General features: G+C 33.8%; 2 protein-coding genes across 8 annotated transcripts in view; both read right to left on the bottom strand.

The window, feature by feature from the left end:
* Positions 1-2882, bottom strand: part of glsb (glutaminase b) — a 54556-nt gene extending 51674 nt beyond the window's left edge. For all 5 annotated transcript variants that reach the window (XM_051118650.1, XM_051118649.1, XM_051118653.1 and 2 more), the window contains exon 1: positions 2471-2882. In XM_051118650.1, coding sequence (XP_050974607.1) covers positions 2471-2757 — 287 coding nt within the window. In that variant the 5' untranslated portion in view covers positions 2758-2882. The remainder of the gene's footprint in view (positions 1-2470) is intronic.
* Positions 2883-10432: 7550 nt separating this feature from the next.
* The window catches only part of nab1b (NGFI-A binding protein 1b (EGR1 binding protein 1)), a 29171-nt gene continuing 13464 nt past the window's right edge, over positions 10433-26139 (bottom strand). Inside the window, exons 5-8 of one of the 3 annotated variants that reach the window (XM_051118655.1) lie at positions 20585-20704; positions 18205-18373; positions 13316-13459; positions 10433-11630 (exon numbers count right to left, since the gene is read on the bottom strand). In XM_051118655.1, coding sequence (XP_050974612.1) covers positions 11548-11630; positions 13316-13459; positions 18205-18373; positions 20585-20704 — 516 coding nt within the window. In that variant the 3' untranslated portion in view covers positions 10433-11547. The remainder of the gene's footprint in view (positions 11631-13315; positions 13460-18204; positions 18374-20584; positions 20705-26139) is intronic. The other 2 variants (XM_051118657.1, XM_051118656.1) reach the window with 2 other exon arrangements.

The raw sequence follows: 26139 nt of genomic DNA on the forward strand, positions 1-26139 counted from the left end.
TTTTTAGATGCTTTCTGTTAATGCTTGAACAAAACTTAACTAAATATTATTTGTAGCATGCCTCCCATCCAATAACAATATGCATTGTGCTTTCTTACATTTGAAATATGTAATAGGTGCAATAGGTGATTGTCTTTAGAAACATTTTTGTTATGCTGGTTGAAAGTCTCTGCACATCCCGTTAGCAATCATTAAGTTAAGGGGTCTAAATGTATTTCTATGTATTTATATATTCTGTGGAAGGCATAGGATCAAGAAATGTTCGTTCGGCTTTCCTACCTGCCTGTCAAATATGTATTTGCATACCTCTGCGCACCCTGTTCTTGTGTACATTTTTCCTTGCTCGATCCCCATGCATGTGGACAAGTGTGACGTGAGCCGTTTTATTAAACTCTGGGAAAATACACCATCTTCTCGTCTCACGTGCATTATTAGCACCACACAGTTTTCCTATCTGGGCTGCTGAACATTTCAACTCGGTGTTACAATGTATTGTAGTAATGTTGTCTCTGGTCGTATAGTCTGTGTGCGTTCATGCGTTCAGGGGGCGTGGCTTTGGACGGTGATTTGCAGGGAGGGTGGGACATTCACTTTTAGTGTTATCAGGCTAAAGTTAGCATTTTCAAAGATGTCCTATTGCACCTTTAAGCTTGTAAATTCTGTCAGTTTTATCAATAAATGATGCTCTTTAATGTGGTGTAAGATCTACGTTCAAGAGCATGCGTGAACATTCATCTTTTCCTCTTTACTACTAGTTATAGCATGAAATAAACATTAATGAAACAATAATGAAGCTTTGTTTGGATATATGTGACCCTGGATCACAAAACCAGTCATAAGAGTCATTTTTTTTAAATTGAAAGATTTTTATTGATATATAGTTCGTTAGGATAGGACAATATTTGGCCGAGATACAACTATTTAAAAATCAGGAATTTGAGGGTGCAAAAAAATCAAAGTACTGAGAAAATCATCTTTAAAGTTCTTCAAATAATGTTCATAACAATGTATATTACTAATCAAAAATTAAGTTTTCATACATTTACAGTAGGAATTTTACAAAATATCTTTATGGAATATGATCTTTACTTAATTTCCTAATGATTTTTGCCATAAAAGAAAAATCAGTAATTTTGACCCATACAATGTATTTTTGGCTATTGCTGCAAATATACCCCAGCGACTTAAGACTGTTTTTGTGGTCCAGGGTCACATATATACGTTGTTTATTACCAGCATTCGCTGCAGTTCTGCTCCTTGTCGCTTTAAATGCTCAAGTTCTTTAAAGTCGGGTGGATTCTGGCTGCTTGTAAATGTTTATCATTCCTTATCTGGAAAATAACATTCTGTTCTTCTGCTTCAGTAGCTGTGTTAGCTATCATTAAAACTTTATACACCTTATTCTTAAGTAAGCCTATGAGCGAAACTTCTGGTTCATTAGCCGCTATAGGGAAATAACGAGAAGAATAACAATGTGCAGTAAACAGTAAAAAAGCTTGCATTACAAACCACTGTGTTCATAATTAAGATAATACATTAAAATAATATGGTAAGACAAAGCAATTTGCAATATCAAGCAGCAAAAGGAGCTGTTTGGTACAGCTAAAAATAGCTGGACGTAAATGAGAGCGGAAGCCAGACCCATACAATTTGCAAATGGCCATGCCCACTCTTATAGGAAAAATTAGGTTACAGTTTTTAGTATGAACGGGCTTGAACCTATAATGAACATTTATAAATTAGATAAGTGATTATTTAATATCCCCGAATCATTCAGTTAATTTAATTTTCAATCACGAATGACTTCCAATTTATTAATTTTCTTTGACACATGCCCCAGTTCTTTCAGTTGGTTGACCAACAAAATTTCACCGTTTATTCAGAAGATGCTTCGTTCGATTATTTTACTCACGAATTTTGTTCAAAAAGAGTCCTTCGAGTCGTTTCGATTAGAATCAAAACCCCTGAAGGGGGCGTATCTGTTCAGAAGGCTCAACCAATGAAATGCTCCCTCACAGTCTAAACTCGAATACTATTGGCTAGAATACTATCGGTCTTTTATAACAGAACCAGTCAGGCGCTTCAAAAAGAGGACACTTTAGTCAACGGAAAATACAGTCAGTGAACGAGACCGGTTCACTCACCTAAAAAGACTCGTTCGAAACACCACAATTTCATATCTAAGAAAGATGATGAACTACTGTCCTTCAAAGCAATGAGGAGTGTCCATTACCAGAACCTAAACCTTATCAATATAACAATTTATTCTAATATTAAGTAAGGTTATAACCTTACTACTACACATGTTCTCCACCCACTTGCTATAAAAGTGTACACACACCGCCACGTTGTCAGCCATTCAGTGATATTTTGGCGCGTGTGCTGAACACATGCTGTATACTTCCGATCAATAACACCAAATACCTCTGAGTCCTGATCAAATGACAAAATAAATAAATAAATGTCGTACTTATCTGCCGTCGCTTCCTGGACGGACTCATCTTTCTTCACTGGTTCTGTAGTGTCAATCGCTCCCTCGGTCTTTGTACATAGGAATCTCTTCCCAGCTAAAGGCTGAATGAAAGCTCTTCCATTACAGACAGTCTTTAATTTAGACACTCTGCCATCCGGATAAGCAACGCCATACAAGTACGCGTTTGGTAAAGTCTTCTTATGCCTTGTAATGTCAGATAACAAACGCTTAGGGCTGGTTTGAATCAACTCCTTCAGCACAAGTGAAGCCCTAAACTGTAACATCTCAATCCTGTCGAGCTAATTCAGTTTAATGTGTTTGTTTTTAATAATACTAGAAGACAACTTGTAGTTCTAGAAGCTACAGCACAGTCAATTCCCACACTTTCCGCACCTACTGATAGCGGAGCTTTTTAGTGAGGAACACCCTGCAAAGGAGCACGTACACGCCCACCTGACGCGCTATTGGACGACGCGCTAATATATGCATATATTCTCTCACATCATTGGCTCAATAAAACATGCTTCATTTTTGATTGCCATGCATCACATCCTGCAGTGACTCACTGTATAACTCGCACGGTATGGTTTTCTCTTACTTCATGTCGTTTATTTCAGTATAATAAAGTGTGTGAATGCTTATTATTGTTGTCCCGAAAGTATTTGAGCATTTGATGTTTTTAAAGACGTCTCTTCTGCTCACCAAGCCTGCATTTATTTGATTAAAAGTACATCAAAAACAGTAAAATTGTGAATATTTTTCACTATTTAAAATTACTGTTTTCTATTTGAATGTATATTAAATTTTAATCTATTCCTGAGATCAGAGCTGAATTTTCAGCATCATTACTCCAGTCTTCAGTGTCACATGATCCTATCATTCTAATATACCTATTTTCTGTTCAAGAAACATTTTTTATCATCATTATTAATATTTAAAACAGTTGAGTACATTTTTTCATGATTCTTGATAAATAGAAAGATCCAGCATTTATCTGAAATAAAAAGCTTTTGTAAGATTATACATTATAACATTCAAAAGCTTGGAGTCAATATATTTAAATAGGAAACAGTATTTTAAATAGTAAAAAAAGTTTTCTAAATATTAATGTTTTTGCTGTACTTTGGAACAAATAAATGCAGAAGAGACTGTGAGCAGAAGAGACTGTTTCCTATTTAAAAAAAAAAAAAAAAAAGAATGATCTTACTGTGCAAAAACTTTTGACTGGTAGTGCACCTTTTTTTCCCCATAGACTAACACTGTATTCTAATTACTAATGCAACCTCTTATAACTTTATATTAATTTATAAATAATTTATAAATGGTAATGTAAGCCTAGAAATAATTTACACTCCTTATTCTCTCGTGCAACATCTCATATACCTTTTATTATGTTTGTGACCTCAGTGGAAATTCATTGAATCATTAATGCAACTACTGATGAGTCATTAATGCAACTACTGATGAGTCATTAATGCAACTACTGTCCTTTGAAAAAAAAGAAAAATATATAAAACCAAGTCCAATTAAATTAGACATAAATTCTGTCCTAATTATAAAATTAAATGAATAAATAAATAGTATTTAATGATGCTTTGACACCATTATTACCTGTAGCTTTTGAAATCTGATTCCAGGAGATGTTATATAAGAAAGGAACCAGGCGAGAAGCTTGCTAACAACAAAATTGAATTGTGGCATGTTTTAGAGAAAGCTGTTTATCACTAACAGCTGTAACATAAAGAGCTCAGGTCTGCATGGAGCTTAAGAGAAAACTATATGTAAAACGCAAAGACTGGATTCAGGAATGTTGATCAGTCCAGGTGTGGGAATGGGGTTGTGCAACCACTCAGTGACAGTTCAAGGAGATGTTAAGCAATCTTTATGTTGGTAAACATTACGAAGCAGTCACTAAAGATAAAAATAGCTTTCAGTTAGGGTCTGAAATGTGCTCCTGGGCCACTAAAGTGCAACAGTAGACACCTAGAAGTATTACTTCCATGAAGCATTGCAATTGAATCCATCCTCTTTCATTAAGCATTATGAATTACATTACTGATTCAGTCTTAAACATCTCGGAGTTGGTTAGGTTGGCTCATTATTTCAGTTTGGGAATGGAAAAGCTACTTCTGGAACCATGGCCTCTAAAAAAGTGGACGTCAATGTTTTGCTTTACAACAGCCCTGGGATGCAATCCGATTTTATCTTTAGTCTCTTGACTATCCAAATTGTGTTCAGAAGCAGAATGGTTTCATTTTCTCTATGGGAATTCTTTTAGACCACATGCCCTTGCCCTTGAGGAAAAAATGAGTCACTCAGGCCTACTCATTCTAGAAACTTCTAAACTTGGAAAAAAGACCTAAACCAGAAGAAAATGCAGCATATCTCGCCCCCTACTGTCACAGATAGGTAATTACACAATTTCACTCGTGGCTTTATTAGAAAAGAATGCATAAAGACACATGTATAGTGTGATGCTGCCATCTTGTGGAGAATGTTCATACTGTTGTAAGATTAAGCCTAGAATAAACTAATGCAGTACTTGTCAAAAGTTTGGAAACAATATGATTTTTAAATGTTTAAATGAAGTCTCTTCTACTCAACAAGGCTCCATTTATGTGTTTAAAAATACAGTAAAAACAGTAATATTGTGAAATAGTATTACAATTTCAAATAACCGTTTCCTATTTGAATGTATTTTAAAATGTAATTTATTCCTGTGATGCAAAGCTGAGTTTTTTTAGCATCATTACTCCAATGTCACATGATCCTTCAGAAATCATTCTAATATTCTGATTTGCTAATGTATTATTGTTATAAATGCTATTCAGCAAATATGCATTAAATTGATCAAAAGTGACAGTAAAACATTTATAATGTTACAAAAGTTTTCAAATAAATGCTGTTCTTCTGAACTTTCTATTCATCAAAGAATCCTGAAAAAAAAAAGCAGCAAAAATGTTTTTTAACATTGATAATAATAAGAATCATTATGAATAATTGATTTATTTTACATATAAAGTTCACATATAGTGCTAATATAGTGTGTATTTTATTTCCCAAGTGCACTAGGGGGCACTACAAGGTGATGTTCTCTTTGGAGTCCATGCAAGAAAACAATTCAGCTGTTTACTTTGTCTTTTTTTTTTTTTTTTTTTTTTTTTTTTTTTTCATAATTTATCAGAATTTTGATCATTTCAGTCTCCATGTTTATCTCTGTACGCGACGCACTATAGGCAAATTGTTTAGGAAACTAGGTTGCAGGCATTACAAGTCTGTGTGTATTTGACATAAAGGGCCAAAATGTTTATTTTTCCCTTGAATCGTTCACAATAAACCCACAATGACCTGAATGACGCCTTATCAGGCCTGGCGCCGTGACCGGTCTTTGACATACGCGTGGAGAGGCATCATTCCGGGCTGACTGTGGGCGGCAGTGGGGTGGTTATCAGCACTGGGTTTAGACGCACACAGACACCGCGTACGCACAACAAAGGGTGGAAGCACAACAGTGAGTGTTTGTGAGTCATTTTGCAGTTTCAAAATGTGTTAATATGATGTAGATGCAAATGAATAGAGGTGAAGACACATCGACCCACACGCTCCCTCACTGTCATCTGTCTGCACGCATGTCATCAAAGGCAGATAGGCCTAGTTGAAAGAAGATAAGAAACATCACCACAAATCAATAAAAAATAGAACAGCCGTTTAGTACAATTAGTTTAGCCGTTTGTATACCGTTATTTTAGTAAGCATATTATATATTCAGCTCATTTTTATACTTAATTACACTACCAGTCAAAAGTTTTTGAACAGTAAGATTATTAATGTTTTGTGCTCACCAAGCCTGCATTTATTTGATCCAAAGTACTGCAAAAACAGTAATATTGTGAAATATTTTTACTATATAAAATAACTGCTTTCTATTTGAATATACTTTAAAATGTAATTTATTCTTGTGATCAAAGCTAAATTTTCTGAGTCATTACTCAGTGTCACATGATCCTTCAGAAATCATTCTATGCTGATTTGCTGTTAAAGAAACATTTATTATTATTACAATTATCAATATTTAAAACAGTTAAGTACATTTTTTCATGATTCTTTGATTAATAGAAAGATCCAAAGATCAGCATTTATCTGAAATAAAAAGCTGAAGCTGAAATAAAATGATGAAGACGTTTATAATGGTACAAAAGATTTCTATTTCAGATTAATGCTGTTCTTCTGAACTTTCTATTCATCAAAGAATCCTGAAAATAATTATACTCGGCTGTTTTCAACATAATAATAATAGTGTTTTTAGCAGCAAATCAGAATATTTGAATGATCATATGACTGGAGTAATGATGCTAAAAATCCAGCTTTGAAATCACAGGAATAAATTATATTTTAAAATATATTTAAATAGAAAACAGTTCTTTTAAGTAGTAAAAATACTTTAAAATTGTACTGTTTTGCTGTACTTTGGATCAAATAAATGCAGGCTTGGTGAGCACAAGGGACTTCTTTAAAAAACATTACAAATATTACTGTTCAAAAACTTTTACATAATCCCCATACTTCAATTTTGTAATTTGTGGCATAGTTTCATGACTTTACTGTTATTTATAACATTTAACATTGCATCTTAGCGTTAAATATTAAGCATAGTCATATTAAAGATTGGCTTGTAGTGTAACTATTTTAAACATTTTTTTTCTTTAAATAGATTATCATAATTACAAAGGGCAGGAATTCCACGCTATGAATATCACAACTTCTTACTAAAACAAAGTTGTAGTCAGACTTGAATCAGACTGAAACTGAGGTTTTCTGGCTATCGTCATTTACTTTTAAGTAAATCTTAAAAACTTTTGACCATTAACAGCTGACATCTGTTCAGTGAGTCACAGGTTTCAGGAAATATTAATAAAAACATACAAATTCAAAAGAGTTTAATACATTTCACTGTAAATCAGCTGAAATCATTCTCAATAATATCAAATTAATTAAAACGGGTAAATTCGCCGACTTTCAGCTTTGTTACAATGTCGGTAATGTAAACAAGTGAGTAGTGTGTATTATTTGTGTGTATTATCAGAAAAAGTCCGCTGCATGAGGCGTTTTACGCTTTTAACCGCCAGGGTTTTTTGTGAAAACTACAAATCGTACATCGTCATTTTTGTATTCCCGCTCACACATAGCCTGGTCGAGCCCACTGCATTGTGGGTGTTGAAGTTTTCCTGCCTTTCTCGTCACAGCCTTAATGTTTTCTTTAGTCGTGTAGATCGAAGGACATTTAATTAAAACGTCTGATTTTAAGGATGTTTAATGCTTACTTTTATATGTGACCCTGGACCACAAAACCAGTCGTAAGTAGCACGGGTATATTTGTAGCAATAGCCAACAAAAGCTTGTATGGGTCTAAATGATCGATTTTTCTTTCATGCCAAAAATCATGAGGATATTAAGTAAAGATCATGTTCCATGAAGATATTTTGTAAATTTACTATAGTAAATACATCAAAACTTAATTTTTGATTAGTAGTATGCATTGCTAAGAACCTTAAAGGTGATTTTCTCAATATTTAGATTATTTTTTGCACCCTCAGATTCCAGATTTTCACATAGTTGTATCTTGGCCAAATATTGTCCTATCCTAACAAACCATACATCAATGGAGTATACATTTAAATAAAAAAAAAAAAACCCACCAGATGTCCAGTATAAAATCTGGGTCCTTAAACAAATGAGAAATGAAAAGTCGCAGTCAGATGTCAAAAAAATAGAGTTTAATGTTCATGTGCTGTATAACAAATTAAATATATTAGTGTTTACAAAACAATATGTGCAGGACTACCGTATGCATATCCTAATGTACTCTCTACTCAAAAGTGATGAGAACAAGTTCTACTGACAACACAGTTTCATCCCACAGTCCAAGATGCATAAGTCTATTATACAAAGCAAGTACAAAGATTAGAGAAAGACTGATCATTTCTGTGAGTGGTTAAAGACAGTAACAAGCAAGGAACAAAGGTAGGCGTCTAGATATGTCTTGCTATATAGGTCATTGGTAGAGTAATGTAATCGGTACAGTCCAATCAGATTTTTTCTTCATCAATTTTTTTTCGAAGCAAATTTTGTTCCAGTGCTCTTAAAGAGCTTGATATTGCCAAGGCTTTTAAGTCTCAGATGTTCATACAACTTCCCAAATCTCATTTCCCATTCCACCTAAAACGAACATCCAAAATGAAGAATCGTAACGTGGAATGCTTCAAACTAAGGCAAAAAGTTGAAAACGCAGATAAATATTCACATAACGCTCGTCTTTATCACACAGGACGTCTCGCAGCCCACCGACTTCTCAAAAATAGGTTTAAAATGGCACTTAAATTAAGATTTTGCATACTTGAGATCTCTGAAAACAATCCTAAAAAAATAAAAGCACACAATATTTCCACATATTCCCTCCAAATACTGAAGTGTATGATCAGGACGTTAAAAATCGGTCTCGTCGTACCGATATAGAGAGGTATTTGTCATTGACACAAATACAGATTATAATAACAGCTTGACCGGTACATTACAGACATGTAACTTGTGGAAAACCTGATTATCTTGTGCCTAACTTCACCTCACGTGATACTCTACAACTACATAAAGAGTGCGACTCGATGATTTCACGGGTACAAGTCCTACAAAAACATGTATCACCATTGAGAAACACGAGAAATGTTGAGCAGTAGGATGCAAAATCGAGAATCAAACACTAGTGCATATCAGTTTCACATACATTTGCACGTCAGCTAAGACTATGTCTACACTACGAAACAGAGTAGAAATACTGTACAGTGAATGTCCTCTGAGGCTGGGACACCTAGACACGTTCACTGAGTTAAGTGACAACAGCTACCCGGTATTGCTCTACGACTAAATATTCAGAAATACAAATACATTTCGTGAGTATGATAAAGACTGGAATGGTGCAGGAATGACGCCCTGTTTTCAGGTCCAGTCGGTCTATTTACAAGACTATCGGTCAGGAGGGGAGACATGCTCGTCTAGATTAGCATTTTGTCGGTATGTATAGAGTACGATGACATATATTAATTGTGCTTAGTATCGGAACAAATCAGGCATTACTATTCGTTCAAGATGACTGAGATTTCAGTGTTTAAATAGCAACGTGTACCACAGTTTTTCCTCTGTTACGCGAGTAAATTCAGCCATAGCACCATAGTAGAAACGTTTAAATTCAGATTCGTTAGCATTGCTATCAGAAACCCTGACAGAGGAAAAGCTGACTTCCTTAAAGACCCCATGAGATCAAAATTAGAGTTCTTAAGTCCCTATGTGTCATCTACATGCTAGTGTACTAGTGATAAAATTCACTTTTATGCATTTAAGAACCACAAATTTGGTTATTTTCTGGGAAAAACAATCCAAAATATAGATTACGGCTGCATAATATTGGGGAGAAAAAAAAATCTATATTGTGCAATATTTTGTATTTCTGTGACTGGAGAGTGCATCTGCATAGAAAAGAAAAATAATTTTTGAAAGCTGAAAAATTACTTTGATTACTTAAAGTAAAACAATTAGTGAAAAACTAAAAATTTGTTTACACCAAAAAACTTAAAAAAAAAATTAGGCTACATTTCCACTGTTTTTGACCAATTTTATTTGACTATAAAATGATTATTATAATCATAAAATGAGTCAAATACCGTGGAAAAAAATAGAGAATGTTAAAAACAGTGGAAATGTGGCATATATATATATATATAAATAAATATATATATACATAAATACATACATACACACACACACACACACACATATATATACACATATATATGAGTCAAACAGGGGAAATATATGCATGTCATATATATGGTAAAAAAAAAAAAAATATATATATATATATATATATATATATATATGTGTGTGTGTGTGTGTGTGTGTGTATCAAAATTTATCAAAATTTATATATATATATATATATATCTCATAAACAGTGAGATATATATTTTGCACATGAACTCCTCATATATATATATATATAGGCCACATATCCATTTTTATCTCATTTTATATGACCATAAAATCAGATGATTTTTGTGATTATTATTAACTAAAAAATCTTAAAATAAGAAATGTTGCAATAATACTATTGTACTATAAAATGGAAAAATATGTCATATACATGTAAAAAATATTGTATACACACATTGTGTGTGTATATATATATATATATATATATATATATATATATATATTTACGTCTTAATTTCTTCATTTTTGCCTAAATTAACATTTACTTGTGCAAATGAAGAGTGCATTAGTAAATCACAGCCTTGTTGATTTGACTGATGCATTTAGCCATATCGCAATATCAATATTTTGATATATCGTGCAACCGTAATATTTTTGTTGAATGAAACGCTCTCTAGAATGATACTATTGCTCCATGAGCTATCAAATAGCAACAGTAAGTAGCAAATCACTGTTTATGGTGTAAATAAAGCCTACTGGCTCTTTAAAAACCGGGCTAAACTTTTACTGTCATTTGAGGAATACAGGAAATGAAGGTGATTGCATGGGGTCTTTAAAGAGAACCGCAATCTAGGAGGCTCACTTAAATAGGCGACAACAACAGCTGCTTACTAACAACTTACTAAAACACTGCGTCCCTCTGTTTCAGTGAAATTTTACATGCATTCATATATACATACAACATACTGTATTTAAATAACATTTAACCGTTTTCAAACAGACATTTTCTATGTATGTACAAATAGCGGACTTCGTGGTCCACACCGATAGGAGAGCATAAAAACGAGTGATGAGAGCTAGTGAGAATGAAACGAGTACAGTCAGTGACAGCACAAACAGTGTGAATCTACTCAGGAAGATGGAAATAAGGGCTCTAGGTGCTTTGGCAAAAAAGAAAAATGGCGAGGAACTAAAATAAACTCTATTTTGAGGCAACGTTGGTTGTTAAGGCTCTACTGTAGTTGTGCTTGTTTAGTATTCACTGACAGACGACGTGTATTGTTGTAGGTTTGAAACGAAAGCATTCGGGGCTGCTATCTGGAATCCTCCGGCTCGGATTTGATGGTCTTCTTCTCAGAGAGGTTGAGGGCACGTGAAGATGCGTCTCCTCCGTTTTCTGGAAGAGAAAAGCAAAAAAGATTAAGAGAAATGCCCTGGATTACCGAAACCTTTTATGTCATTTATGATAAACTGCTTGCAAGGCTCATTTGCAAGCTGCTCTGATTTAAAGTGTCTGCTAAATGAATAAATGTAATGTTGGCAGATACAAATAATATATGCTGTTATGCTTGATCATTTATGTCTAAATATCATGGTTAAATATACCTCACAAAGTTAAAGATCAAATCATGTTAATTAGTTTATCACGATTAAGTGAAGATATGGTGAAATAAATCATTTCATTATTTATGAATTTTATGATGTTGTCATTTTGCCATGTCTCCATAAGTTTCTAAAATGGAAAAACCGACAATTTATTAAAAATAAAATAAAATAATACATTAATAATAATAATCACTGATCATTATCTAATATCCCCATGTGCTTCTAAAATCGAAAATGTTTCAATTATTATTAAAAAATAAAATAATAATATAATAATTATAAAAATTACTTTATGAATTTAATGATTATGCCATGTTCCCATAAGTTTCTAAAATGGAAAATCTGGCAATTTTAAAAAATAAAATAAAATATTAATAATAATAATCACTGATTATTATCATTCTTGCCATATCCCCATGTGTGTCTAAAATTGAAAAGGTGTCAATTTATTATTGTTAAAAATAAAATAAAATAATAATAATAATATTTTTTATTAATTTATGAATTTAATGATCAGATTTTTCATTTTGTGACATGTTCCCATAAGTGGGCCATTTTTAAAAATAAAAGAAAATATTAATAATCATGATCATTTTTGCCATGTCCCCATGTACTTTTAAAATGGAAAAAGTGTAACATTTATTATTATTAAAAAATCTAATAATAATAATAATAATACATTACTTTATGAATTTAATAATCAGATGTTGTCATTTTGCCATGTTCTCCAAGTTTCTAATATGGAAAAACTGGCAATTTATTAAATAATACATGATATAATAATAATACATGAAAAATAATACATGAATAATAATAATAATAATATCAATAATAATAATCATTGATCATTATCATTTTTGCCATATCCTCATGTGCTTCTAAAATCAAAAAGGTGTCAGTTCATTATTATTAAAATAATGATAATAATTGTATTACTTTTTATTAAATTTATTTAAAATAAAATACATTTATATATATATATAATAAATTCTACATATATATATTTATGTTTTGTAAATCTAATTAACAGTTTAAATGTCTTGATCAGAACATACATCTGAATGTCTGATGAACCCTCTCACTCTCTCGTGAATGTGCATATGTGACAGTAAAGGCTAGAGATTACAGTTTATTAAGTTTTAAATATAAATATCTTTCTTACACAAACGCATCAGTTCGCTTCAGAAGGCATTTATTAACCCCCTGGAGCTGTGTGGAGCACTTTTTATGATGGATGGATGCACTTTATTGGTCTTCAAAATCTCAACACCTCTTCACCGCCATTATAAAGCTTGGAAGAGCCAGGACATTTTTAATAGAACTCTCAAAGTCATAAACACCTACGATGGCTTGAGGGTGAGTAAATTAAATTTTTGGGTGAACTATCCGTTTGAACTATCCCTTTGCCTATGTAGGCAGGTCAGTAGGTTTTATCTTTGTGTGTGGCACATATATGCATATTCCTCAATCACACACCTGTAGCTGCTGACGTCTTGCTCTCAGCATTAGCGTGATGATGATGCCTTTTCAACTCATTGGCCAGCTGCTTTCCAAGCGGTGTGTCTCCTTCTGATGCGCTCGTCCTCTGGTTGTTCACCCTCAGATTCAGCGGTCTCTCTCCTGTAGAGACAAAATAAAACAAACCCTTCGTAACTCATGTTCTCTTTTCACCTCGCAACTGTATTCATGATCGGCGTTTAACAAAACGCAAGGCTGCATCATTATGTCCATTACTGAGTCCAAGCTAATGCTACGAAACAAGCATTCCGCCTACCAGAAACGCTCAGTACAATACTCTTACTCGCGCACGCAACTGAGCTTCATTTGATACGAATGCACCTTTTCTTCGACTACAGCCAGCCAACGCACGCGCCGTAATAGCCCGGGGACAGTGAATGCGGCTTGAAGCACGTTGATCGCGAGTTGCATTGAGCGCATACACCTCCTTCACACAGCACATTAACCTGCTCTGTCCCTGGCTGGCTGATCTCATTTGTGTCTATTGACAGCATCAGTGCAGCATCATGACTAATGTCTGTCATTTTTAACTTAACACAATGCCCTTTAATTACCAGCAGCTTTAATCTGAACGCTGAGGGGACACGTCTCTGCCACCCACTCCTCACAATACCTCATTTTAAAACAGAGAAAGTAACGACCACTGGATTTTAGGGTTGGGCAAAATTCAGAGTGAATTTGAATTGCTCAGGTCCCACAGGAAGTTGCCTTGGAATGACGGGACAAGGAATTCACGGAACAAATTCAATACAGGTAGTAAATTCTGGGAAATGTCCATCTACCTATCTATCTATCCGTCGTTCTATTCATCCATCCATCCATCTATCGTTCTGTTCAACCATCCATTCATCTACCCATCTATATATCTTTCCATTCATCCGTCCATCATTCCATCCATCTATTCATCGCTTACCCATCCATCCATCTATCCATCATTCCATCCATCCATCTATCCATCATTCCATCCATCCATCCATCCATCCATCATTCCATCCATCCATTCATCCATCCATCCATCCATCCATCGTTCCATCCATCCATCATTCCATCCATCCATTCATTCCATCCATCCATCCATCCATCCATCCATCATTCCGTCCATCCATTCATCCATCCATCCATCCATTCCGTCCATCCATCCATCATTCCGTCCATCCATCCATCCATCCTTCCATCCATCCATCCATCCATCTTCCCATCCAGCTATCCATCCAGCGTTTCCCATCCATCCATCCATCTAGCGTTTCGTCCATCCATCCATCGTTCCATCCATCTCTCACCCATCCATCCAACCAACCAACCAACCAACCAACCATCGCTCACCCATCCATCCAGTTTCATCCATCCATCCATCCATCATTCCATCCATCCATCCATCGTTCCATCCATCCATCCTTCCGTCCATCCATCCATCTTTCATTCCGTCCATCCATCCATCCATCGTTCCATCTATCTATCCCTCACCCATCCATCCAACCAACCAACCATCGCTCACCCATCCATCCATCGTTCCATCCATCCATCCATCGTTCCATCCATCCATCCAGCATTCTGTCCATCCATCCATCCATTGTTCCATCCAGCTATCCATCCAGTGTTTCGTCCATCCATCCATCTTTCCATCCATTGTTCCATCCATCTGTCTATCTATCTATCTATCTATCTGTTTCATCCATCCGTCCATCGTTCCATCTATCCATCCCTCACCCATCCATCCAACCATTGCACACCCATCCATCCACCGTTCCATACATCCATCCATCGTTCCATCCAGCTGTCCATCCAGCATTTTGTCCATCCATCCACACATCTCTATCCACCTATCCATCCATCCATCCATCCATCCATCCACCTGTTCTATCTTCTATCATTCTGTTGTTCTATCTACCTCACTATCCATCCATCAATCTTTATTAAAATACCACTTTTTTTACATTCAAATTATAATTCCTTACATAGCTGAATACCAAATCAGCATATGTGAATGATTTATGAAAAACTACATATTAAAATGTAATTTTCAAATTGTGATCATATTAATGTTTTTTGATCAATTAGAGGCTCAGTGAGCATAAGAGACTTCTTTAAAAACCCATTTTAAAAATCTTACCGACCCCCAACGTTTGAACAACACTATGTCTATTTACACTCAATTCTAATTCCAGAATGAAATTGCTGTTGTGGTTGAAATGCTATTACAGTTGATATACTTGTAACCCCAACAGCACTGACTCATTTCATTAAAGGCCTACCTGCAAAGGGACAGTCAAGGCTAAAGACGAACATATTTAGTTCTCATCTAATTCTCACTTTCTACCTCTGCTTTTCTCTCTCTCTCTCTCTCTCTCCGCAGATCCCATACGCCCACTCTGGAGTTCTGAGAACACATGGGATATTAGGAAGCTGAGAGGGATCATGTACTCAGAGAGTTCATGAAGGAGTTATTCTCAGAGCTGAGGAGAGAGAAAACACTGTTGTGTTCAGCACAGTGTGAACAACCACAAATAATTATCATAAATAATGAACAGAGTGTCTCATTAAAGCAGAAGAGAAATTAAGGCTAATTATGCGGTTTATCAAAAGAGGTCTATAATAGCTAAAGAAAGCTATCAATGGTAGTTGCCTGGCTGGAGCATAAAATAAGGAATTATGTGACCTTGAAACACTTATAGCTCATGTATTGGCTGATATCTGTATATAAATACACACACAGACACACATAAATACACAAACGTATTTTAGATGCGATTAATTGTGAATAATCGATTTGACAGCACTAAAAGTAACCTTTTTAAATCAAATCTGTGTTCTTCTTATTTGCTATTATCTAATTATCTTACACCTAAAAAGCCTGTGGTGGTTGGCCACTACTTTGTAATGCAAAAGCCCTTGTAAACGTGTAAACATTTGTGCTTGTGCTGTGATGCAGATAATGAGTGCTCAGATTGGGTATATGCGCAGTAATTATCATCATGTACCAACACGAGGGTCAGAACGAACTCCAGACGGGTGGCATTCTAAGGCACAAGATTAGTAGCAGAACGCAGAGCTGTGTTCATATTTCCACCCGACATCCCCCTCCCCTTTCTGACACCCACCACCCCGCCTCCGCCTGCAGCTGCCAGATGAGCCCCAGAAATGAGAGTGCCAACAAGAAACGAGAAAAAAGAGTCTGAAACAGGTGATGCAAGCTACTGAATTATCTGAGAAACAACAACTGAAACACTTCACTGGTTTTCGGTACTGTCTAATGTGTACAAAAATAATCTGGATGGTCAATCAAGAGTAAAAGACAGATTGTATGCTTTTCTGATAGTAATAATAATAATAATAATAATAGTTGTTTTGTTAGTTTTTTTGGTCTGGGATCGTGAAAATGTATTCTAGGTAGTGCAATGTGGTTTTCAAATAGTTTTGCTTTAGGATTCAAACGCTCAAGGGTTTCTAAATGTCTTGATGTAAAGGACTTCCAAAACTGTTTAACTATAAAATTATGTAATAAAACATATATATATATATATTATATAAAAGATCAACAATTATATAATAATATACATATATATACACACACATACATATAAATGTAAACATATACATTTAATAAGATATATTATATATACAATAACAGTAAAACCTTATATTAAATATACAGTAATAGTAAAACATTTTTAAATTATATGTATAATATTATATATAATTATATATTATATATAACGTTATTAAAATTAAATAATTTGATTTTATATAGTAACAAAAATATTTGCTACTACAATATTTATAAATATAAAATTATTATTATATTAAGGTTAATTTTATAATACAGACACACACAAGTAAACATATACATTTATTAAAATAAATACTATATATACACACAATAATAGTAAAACCTTTTAAATTATATTATATAAATACTATTAAATTAATTAAGATTATGAATTATTGCAAACAAATTTAATAAGATATATATTATATATACAACAATAGTAAAATATTTTTAAATTATATTATACATATTAAAATTAAATCATTTGATTTTATATTCTAATTGTACAAAAATATTTGCTAATACATTATTTATAAATATAAATTATTATTATTATATTATATAAATATTAATAGTTTTATAATATAGACACATAAATGTAAACAATGTAATACAATAGTAAAACCTTTAAAAATTATATAAATATTATTGAAATTAAATAATTTGCTTTTATATTTTGACTACAAAAATATTTGACAATACAATAAGAAATATTTTTATAAAAATTATTACATAAAGATGAATAATTCTATTATTAACACACACATACATATAAATGTAAACATATTTAATAAGATATATATAAAATAATAGTAAAACATTTTAAAATTCTATAAATATTATTATAAATATAATTTGATGTTTAATCATTAATAATTAATACTATTTATTAAGTTGAAATCTGAAATCACAATTTTTTTTTAATTCTTTAGAATTAGATGGATATTTTTTTTTTTACTATTAAACACTAATGCTCTTGTGCAAAATAATAAAAAAATTAAAATTAGCTACTCACGGCAAAATATCTGAGCAGTCTCTATACAGGAGAATGAAATGAATGTCAATGTAAAAAAAAAAAAAAAAAAAAAAAAAAAAATAGTATCTCAATCTTAAGTCCCCAAAAATATTTTCCTTTTCAATGTTTGTGAACTCCCTAGTTGGACCTCAGTTTAAAAAACTCCTAAATTCGTAGACAAGACACTGTCCTTGCAATTGCTGCACAGCAAGTTACTTTGGATAAAATACAGCCGCCTTGTGACAAATTGCCCATCATCTTAAATTTTACAATGCACAAACTCACCCTGCTGGTCATTGTTTTTGTCAGCAGAGAGCCCGTTGCTGTTCTGCCTGTCAGTGCTGTGTTTGTAGGGCCCCGGTGGAACCCTCCACTCTAGAGCCTGCAGTCTGTCCTGCGCGGCGGCGTCATGCAGTATCTCCATCTGCTTGGCCAACAGACGCTCCAGCTGAACCTATAATATGCACAGACAGCAGGGAGTCAGACAGGCGGATGTGTATAGCACCGTACGTACAGTGTGACAGAAACGATTTCCAGTATTCATCATTCACAACATACCACAAGTGTAGTGAGACAAAACAAAACTATGCATAAACAAACTCCTACAGTTCAAATATCTAGCAATTTGAATGTTCCTCAATCACATATGAACATGAAACATGTATTTGCAATTACTATATTTTGTTGCGATTATATTAATGTTTTTGCGGTACACTTTTTTAAAACCACACTACGTGTGGAGCTTGACTGATTCCAGTAGCACCCCTCCTACATATGCAATAGCATCCTATCTAAAAAGAGGCAAACAAAAACTTTTTTTTTAACACAGGAAGATGCTATTCACAGTTACAAAATGACACGTTTCCACTTCAAAAGACAAAACCAGCATAATTAACTGATGTTTCTGAGACAATGCATTCTGTCAATCTATCCATTGAAAAAAACAGAACAATTAAAGAGAAAAGCAGCCCAGCCCATGTTTTAAATGCTCAAAGGTTGCTCTAACAGCTTAAAAGATATAATGGAGACAAGTATCAACTTTGTCCTAAACACAAAAGACATAAAAAGACACAAACGAGATGACTGTTGACAAAAAGTAAGGAATGTACATGAAAACGAACACTTTTAGCTATGTAAGCATCATTGCATGCCAAAGTGTGTAAAAAATGAATTTATAATGCAACACGAATGCAGTGCATTCTCAGCTCTCACTGTAGCCACTACAGGTGCTATAGCAGATATTAGCATAATCTAGTCTTCTTTTTTCATTTAGAATCAAGTACTGTCATGGCGGGCAAAAGTTTAAAGAGTCAAACATATTTGCATGATTTTATCTTCAAAAATATGGCACACTTTCAAAATAATATTAAAATCTTAAATTATTCAATGCAGATGTTGACATTTTTTAATTATCTTAAGAAAAATCAGAGAATCTTAAGACTTAAAAGTTTCAATTTGTTCTCCATTTCATGCCACTGGTTCTCAACCAGGGGCCGGGGCCCACTAGGGGGCCTCAACAAAATTTAGCGAAATTTAGTTATTTTAACATTAGCTATTAAATTATTATACTCAGTATATTTTATGTCTGTATTATTATCATTTAAATATATTAAAAAAAAATGTATTTCATGTATATAATTGATTAAAATAAATAATGTATCATATATAATTTTATTTTACATTTTTGGGTTTATTTATTAGAATTTATATAAATATACACTACCAGTCAAAAGTTTTTGAACAGTAAGATTGAGTCTCTTTTGCTCACCAAGCCGGTATTTATTTGATCCAAAGTACAAAAAAGTACAGTAAAATGTGAAATATTTTTACTATTTAAAATAACTGTTTTTTATCTGAATATATTTTAAAATGTAATTTATTCCTGTGATTTTAAAGCTGAATTTTTAGCATCAAATGATCCTTCAGAAATCATGTGACACTGAAGACTGGAGTAATGATGCTGAAAATGTAGCTTAGATCACAGGAATAAATTACATTTTAAATACTATTCAAATAGAAAGCAGTTATTTTAAATAGTAAAATATTACACATTTTACTGTACTTTTTTGTACTTTGGATCAAATAAATGCAGACTTGGTGAGCAGAAGAAAATTCTTTAAAAAAACATTAAAAATCTTACTGTTCCAAAACTTTCGGCTGGTAGTGTGTTTTTAGTTAATTTATATAATTGTATATGATATATAATTTATCATCTATCAGTTTAGATTATATTTTTGCGTTTATTTATTTTAAGCTCTCTGCCTAGAAAACCACACTTGGATACTTGGAGGGGACTTGGACTCACAACAACAACTGAGATATTTAAGATATTTTCCTATTCATTTTTCCTAAAGAACAACAATCAGCAAAAAAAGTTACAGCACTTCCTTACGCAAGCTTGTTTTATCAGTTTCATCACTTCCTCAGTACATCTCTTATACAAAATTCCCAACTATTGATTATTCTTAGACCAGTCAACCAAAAGTAGGTCATGGTCAGAAGGACAGGTGAATCTCCTGCATCTACTGACCTGAAAACCTGCATGATAGGATACCAGAGCGAGACGTGTGGTGGTAGACAGACATGAAGACGGAGTCAGCGAGGCGCCTAAGAGCATTCCTCTCCCACACACAAATAAACACACTGTCATAATGCAGTCAGTCACCTGGATGTTCCGCCCAACCGTCTCCTCTCCTTTAGATCTGGCGTGGGCTAGCTGCTCCTTAAGGGTCTCCTGGCGCATGTGAATGGCCTGCAGCGCCTCCTGGAGGTCAAAACAGCCCTCCTGCAGATCGATACACATTCGATTGAGATTTCCTCTCAGAGCAGTCAATTTCAAAATGAAGTATGCCATTTATGCAAAAATGATGAGTTTTAAACCGGTTTCCCTGCATCCACACCTCATTTTGAGAGGACAAATAGACAGTCCTGCCCAAATATATGTTGCCTAATTCTGCTCAAATAAAAAAAACTTTGCTGTAGACCTTTTTGAATCAACCTGCTGACTTGAGCCCACTAGGGATGTCACTAATGATTTTTTTGGTAATCGAGTAATCCGTTGATTATTCTGACAATTATTCGAGTAATTGGATAATTATAATTATTATTTTTTAAGTAATAAAAATAGACCTAAGTGAGCAATAGCCTTTAAAATGACTTAAAATACATACATAATAGCAATAAGGCAATACTAATTAGTTCAAATAAAGTATCAAAAGCAAGTAATCATATGGTTTCATTAAACAAAACCGTTCAAATATACATAATCTATTATAAACAACAAAGCTAATGTATTACGTTTTATAACAAATGACTGCAGAGGGTGCCAACGGCCTGGCGATTGTTTTTACACTTTACTGGCGATCTAATCCTTGTTTAATATTGACTAAACAACATTTAATTCCAATGTCCACTTAATCTTTAATAATTCGCCATTTTTATGATAGAAAAGCTACAGCCACTGTAATTTCTTGAATATGTGGACATCAAAAAATGATGCCAGAGTGCCTCAGAGAGAGGGTTTGAACTGGTTGAACGGTTAAAGTCCATATGTTAAACCTGCAACGCATATATTTATTTAATTGAATCGTATCATTTGTGAATTCACAATAGTATTATGCTGTATTATGATTTTTAAATGGGTTTAATATGTGGAATACGCCACTTCCGGTATTTTGCCGATTACTCGTCACTGGCAAAACGCAATCGAGGATTTTTAAAAAATCTAATACTCAAATAGAATATAAAAAAAACAATAGAACCATTACAGAAAATTCTAATGGTTTCCACTACAGAAACCATTACAAACCATCAACTTTTAAACATTAAAACCATTGAAAATTTGTTTTCTGTAGTGTGTTTTGGGACATAATTAATTAGGATTTATTGGTTTTGACAAGCCACCAATAGAAGGGGACCAGTTACCAGAAGAGACCAACAGGGTCCATTACAGTTTTCATTAAATCCAATGGACCTTTCTCACATTTCCGGGTTTCTCATAGCGGAAGTCATCATAGTCGGGTAAAAATCAGAGAGTAGTGAATGGGAGTGTACCACAAATATATATTTTTTACATTCCTATTTGCTCAAATAACAAAAGAAATAAAAAGAAAAAAGTGCACGATAGTGTTTTAACGTCTTTCATTCAAAGGAAAACAAGCGACAAAGACAGTGAGGCGGTCAGAAAAGAGAACGATGTAAAATTTACCGTCCCTCCCATAGACGCGGCATTAGAAACACCCTCGCATTAGCGTTTACTAGTTTTTTGTAACTTGAAGAAAAGGTGATATAATACAAAGTATAGTGTTGTAAATGTACATAGAAAAAAAAAATCTAAATATGAAAAAATGTCAAGGATTTATGATGATGGTTAAAACACGTCATCACAGTCTTGTGAAAAGGGTCCTTACAAGTTCAATACCAGTAAAACCATTACAAATTTTGTGATGGTGTCTATTGTTTTTTTTCAGCAGGGATCATCGTTGCAGCTCTAAACTCCACAAATACTAAGTGCATAAGCCACAATTATCCAAACAGGTGACAATTTGCAAAAAAGTCCCGTACAATATGAATGTGTCAAAGACTTCAGGCAGTGAAGATGATCAAGTTGTGGCCAAAACATCTACCATTCCCCTATTACATTTCCCAGTTGTCTTTATTCAGCTTTATCATGTGCGGGCCTTTTTTGCATATTAACACCAAAAAAAAAATGACACATCACATCACCAGACAATATATGTCATCGATGAATCTGTGACCACCTCCAGTAAGTCCATAAACTATGACAGCAATGGACCGAGAACTAAAAACCAAAGCGATAGCAATATGAATCAACTTTTTACTGAAGGTCCATGAGCTTAGTGTGACATTTGAAGATTACCTGAACAATTCCAAGACACGTTGTTAATCTCAAGCACTTCGCAGAGCGAAGGCACTAATTTTTCACTAACTAAAGCTTCATTCCTCTTGAGCGAAAAGGTCAGATACTTAATAAAATGTCATCCCACTTAAGAATCCCCTCAGGATGAGTTTCAACCTGACAGGCGGATGAGCAAACAGAACATTTTGTCCGACGTACCGCTACGTGTAAATTGCTCCACGAGGGATGAGCCTGAAAACTTCAAATGTTTACATGGGTTGCCATGGATGCAAACTACCACAGACATTCCAGTCTTTTCACTACTAGTTGGGTGTTTGAGGCAGAGAGGTAACTGCTAATAACAGCTCTGACGCAAACTTGCCAACACTCACGCAGCAACAATGAAATCATCGAGCCACTCCTGTGAGTTATGGCTTTTCTCTTTCTTGACACGGAGGCTGGTCTTCTAGAGTGCACAGACAAAGGTGCGCGCATACGCCTGCATGTATACGCATGTGTCCTCAGACTCTGCCCCTTTTCACTTTGTGGTATCTGCGCAAATGCATGGGCGTGGGTGATTCCAAATGCGCCCACGTAATGATGTCACTTCTACCTCAAGAATACGGGTGGGCGCGCTACTGATCTCATTTGGACCTTGTCTGGGTGCATGTGGGCGGGCGGCTTATTCTCACTGGTGTGGATGGGAGTGTAATGTGGGCAGAGTCGAGGCCAGACAGGGACAGCGAGAGGGGGAGGGGAAGTTTATGCTTTTTTCTGCAGTTCAGACGCACATGCTATTAACTGTCACACACTTTGAAATGATTAAATGTGGAAAATCCATTCAAGAGTGAGTTTACAGCAAGACACTAACTTAACTTGCATTTTCAGTAGCAAAGGCAATAGTTCAGCTGTCCACAAACAAGTTACTTTTGCAAAACAGAGTGATGGAGTAGTTTGACCAATTGGTAAATTGCTAAAAGAATGTGACAAAATAGACCCTCTCTATTTTAAATGTTGCAGGAAAGTAAGAATTTGTGAATCAGTTTGTTTGGTGATTGATTCACTAATTCAAGTATCTTGACAAAACAGTATGTTTCAAAGAAGAATGTGACAAAATATAACCTCTTTTTTTTAAAACATAGCAGGAATGGCTTGACCAAACGGTATGTTGTTCAAAAATGTGATATATAAATATGACCTTTAGTGAATCAATTTGTTCATTAACAAAATGATTCACAAATTCAATTAGTTTGATCAAATGGTATGCTGCTAAAAAAAGTGACACCCTCTCTTTCTTAACAGCAGAAAAGTTAGGATTTAGTTTAGTAAATACATTTCTTTGTTCAAAAAATAATTCACTGATTTAAGTGGTTTGACCAAATGGGACATTGTTGAAAAAATATAATATAAAAATACACTGTGACAAAAAATAACCATTCTCTCTTAACAAAAACAAAGAAAGTCAGATTCAGTTTAGTGAATCAATTCGTTCATTCAAAAAATGATTCACGGATTCAGGTAGTTTGACTAAATGGTATCCTGCTAAAAAAATGTGACACCCTCTCTTTCTTAAACGTAGGAGGAAATTTATTTATTTATAATTTATTTATTTATAATTAGAATTTATTTGTTTTAAAAAAACAGTAATTTAAGTTTCTTTAACAATACATTGCTAACAAATACAATATCATCTTTCTCTCCTAACAAAGCAGAGAAAGTCAGATTCAGTTTAATGAATCAATTTGTTAATTCACAAAAATGATTGACACAATATACAGTAGTCAACATTTGAAGTGGGTCAAAAAAGTTCATCAGAGTTGTTCTAAGACAAGAACTAGTATTGTTTTGGTTTTATGACAACTTTGATAAAAAGTTTTGATCCACTTCAAATGTTGACTACTGTATACTCTCTCTTTGTTAAACATAGCAGGACATTCTGATTCAGTTTAGTGAATCAGTTTGATTGTTCAAAATATAATTTCACCAGTCTGAGTGGCTTGACCAAATGGTACATTGTTATAACAACAAAATACAATCTTTCTCTCCTAACAAAGCAGAGAAAGTCAGATTCAGTTTAGTCAATCATTTTGTTTATTGACAAAATGATTCACAGAATCAATTTGTTTGACCAAATGGTATGCTTCTAAAAAATGTGACACCGTCTCTTTCTTAAACGTAGCAGGAAAGTTAGATTTAGTTTAGTGAATCAATTTGTTGCTTGACCAAACAATACAGTGTTCAAAAACACAATATATAACCTTTCTTTTTCTTAACAAAGCAGAGCAAGACAGATTTAGTTCAGTGAATCAATTTGTTCATTCAAAAATGATTCACAGATTCAAGCAGCACTGACCAAATGGTATGCTGCCAATAGATGTGACAAAATATACTCTGAATAAAGTCATATTCAGTTTAGTGAATCAGTTTGTTTGTTAAAAAAAATGATTCACCAATTTGAGTAGCCTGACCAAACAGTACATTGTTCAAAAATGCAACGATATGTAATCTTTCTCTTGTAACAAAGCAGTCAGACTCAGTTTAGTGAATCAGTTAGTTTGTATAAATGTAAAATGATTCACCAATTCAAGTTTGACCATGGTATGCTGCTAAAAAAAAAGGGACAAAAGTTATCCTGCTTCAATAAGAGAGAAAGAGTAAGTAAATTTAGTTTAGTTTGTTCTAATAAAAATGATTTACCAATGTAATTAGCTTGAAAATGTGGTTAATTGTTGAAAAATGTTACAAAACATGCATTTGCTCTTGAAAGTAGAAGGAAAGACATATTCAGTTTGTTCAGTTCAGTTATTACGTTTGCGGTTGGGATGGATATGTGACTAATCTGTGGCTCTATAAAGAAATAATTATTTCTGCATTTCTAAATTCCAGTTATTAATTTCATAAATTATAATATGGTTAACACGTGCCATTTAGAATTATGGCAACTTTAATCAGCATGACATGAGGCATCATATTTACACCCAAACAGAATTAATTTACATGGAGCCAAATTGTAGCTATAACCTGCTTAAGTGGTCTGAATAAAACGTGCTGTTTGGGTGCATGTCACTGCTTGTTGAACTTGCAGATGTCATTTTTTCTAACAATGGGTGAGTAATTCACCCTATTATTTTATGTTGCTTCACATAGAAAGTCTATTGCAAAAGACTGTTGATAAATATGCTTATGGTACATTCTCAACATGTTTTCCGCTGACTTCAGTGCTCGTACGCTAAATAAGGCTGCCAAAATAAATATGCACCACAGGCGTTGCACAGTTTCTATTAAAGAAATTTAACATCCTTTGTATGTTACTAAATAGAGTTTTTATATTTTCTTTTGTTGTATTTGGTGCAAATGTATAA

Source organism: Labeo rohita, chromosome 9, assembly GCF_022985175.1.
Source record: "Labeo rohita strain BAU-BD-2019 chromosome 9, IGBB_LRoh.1.0, whole genome shotgun sequence".
NCBI classification, from domain to species: domain Eukaryota; kingdom Metazoa; phylum Chordata; class Actinopteri; order Cypriniformes; family Cyprinidae; genus Labeo; species Labeo rohita.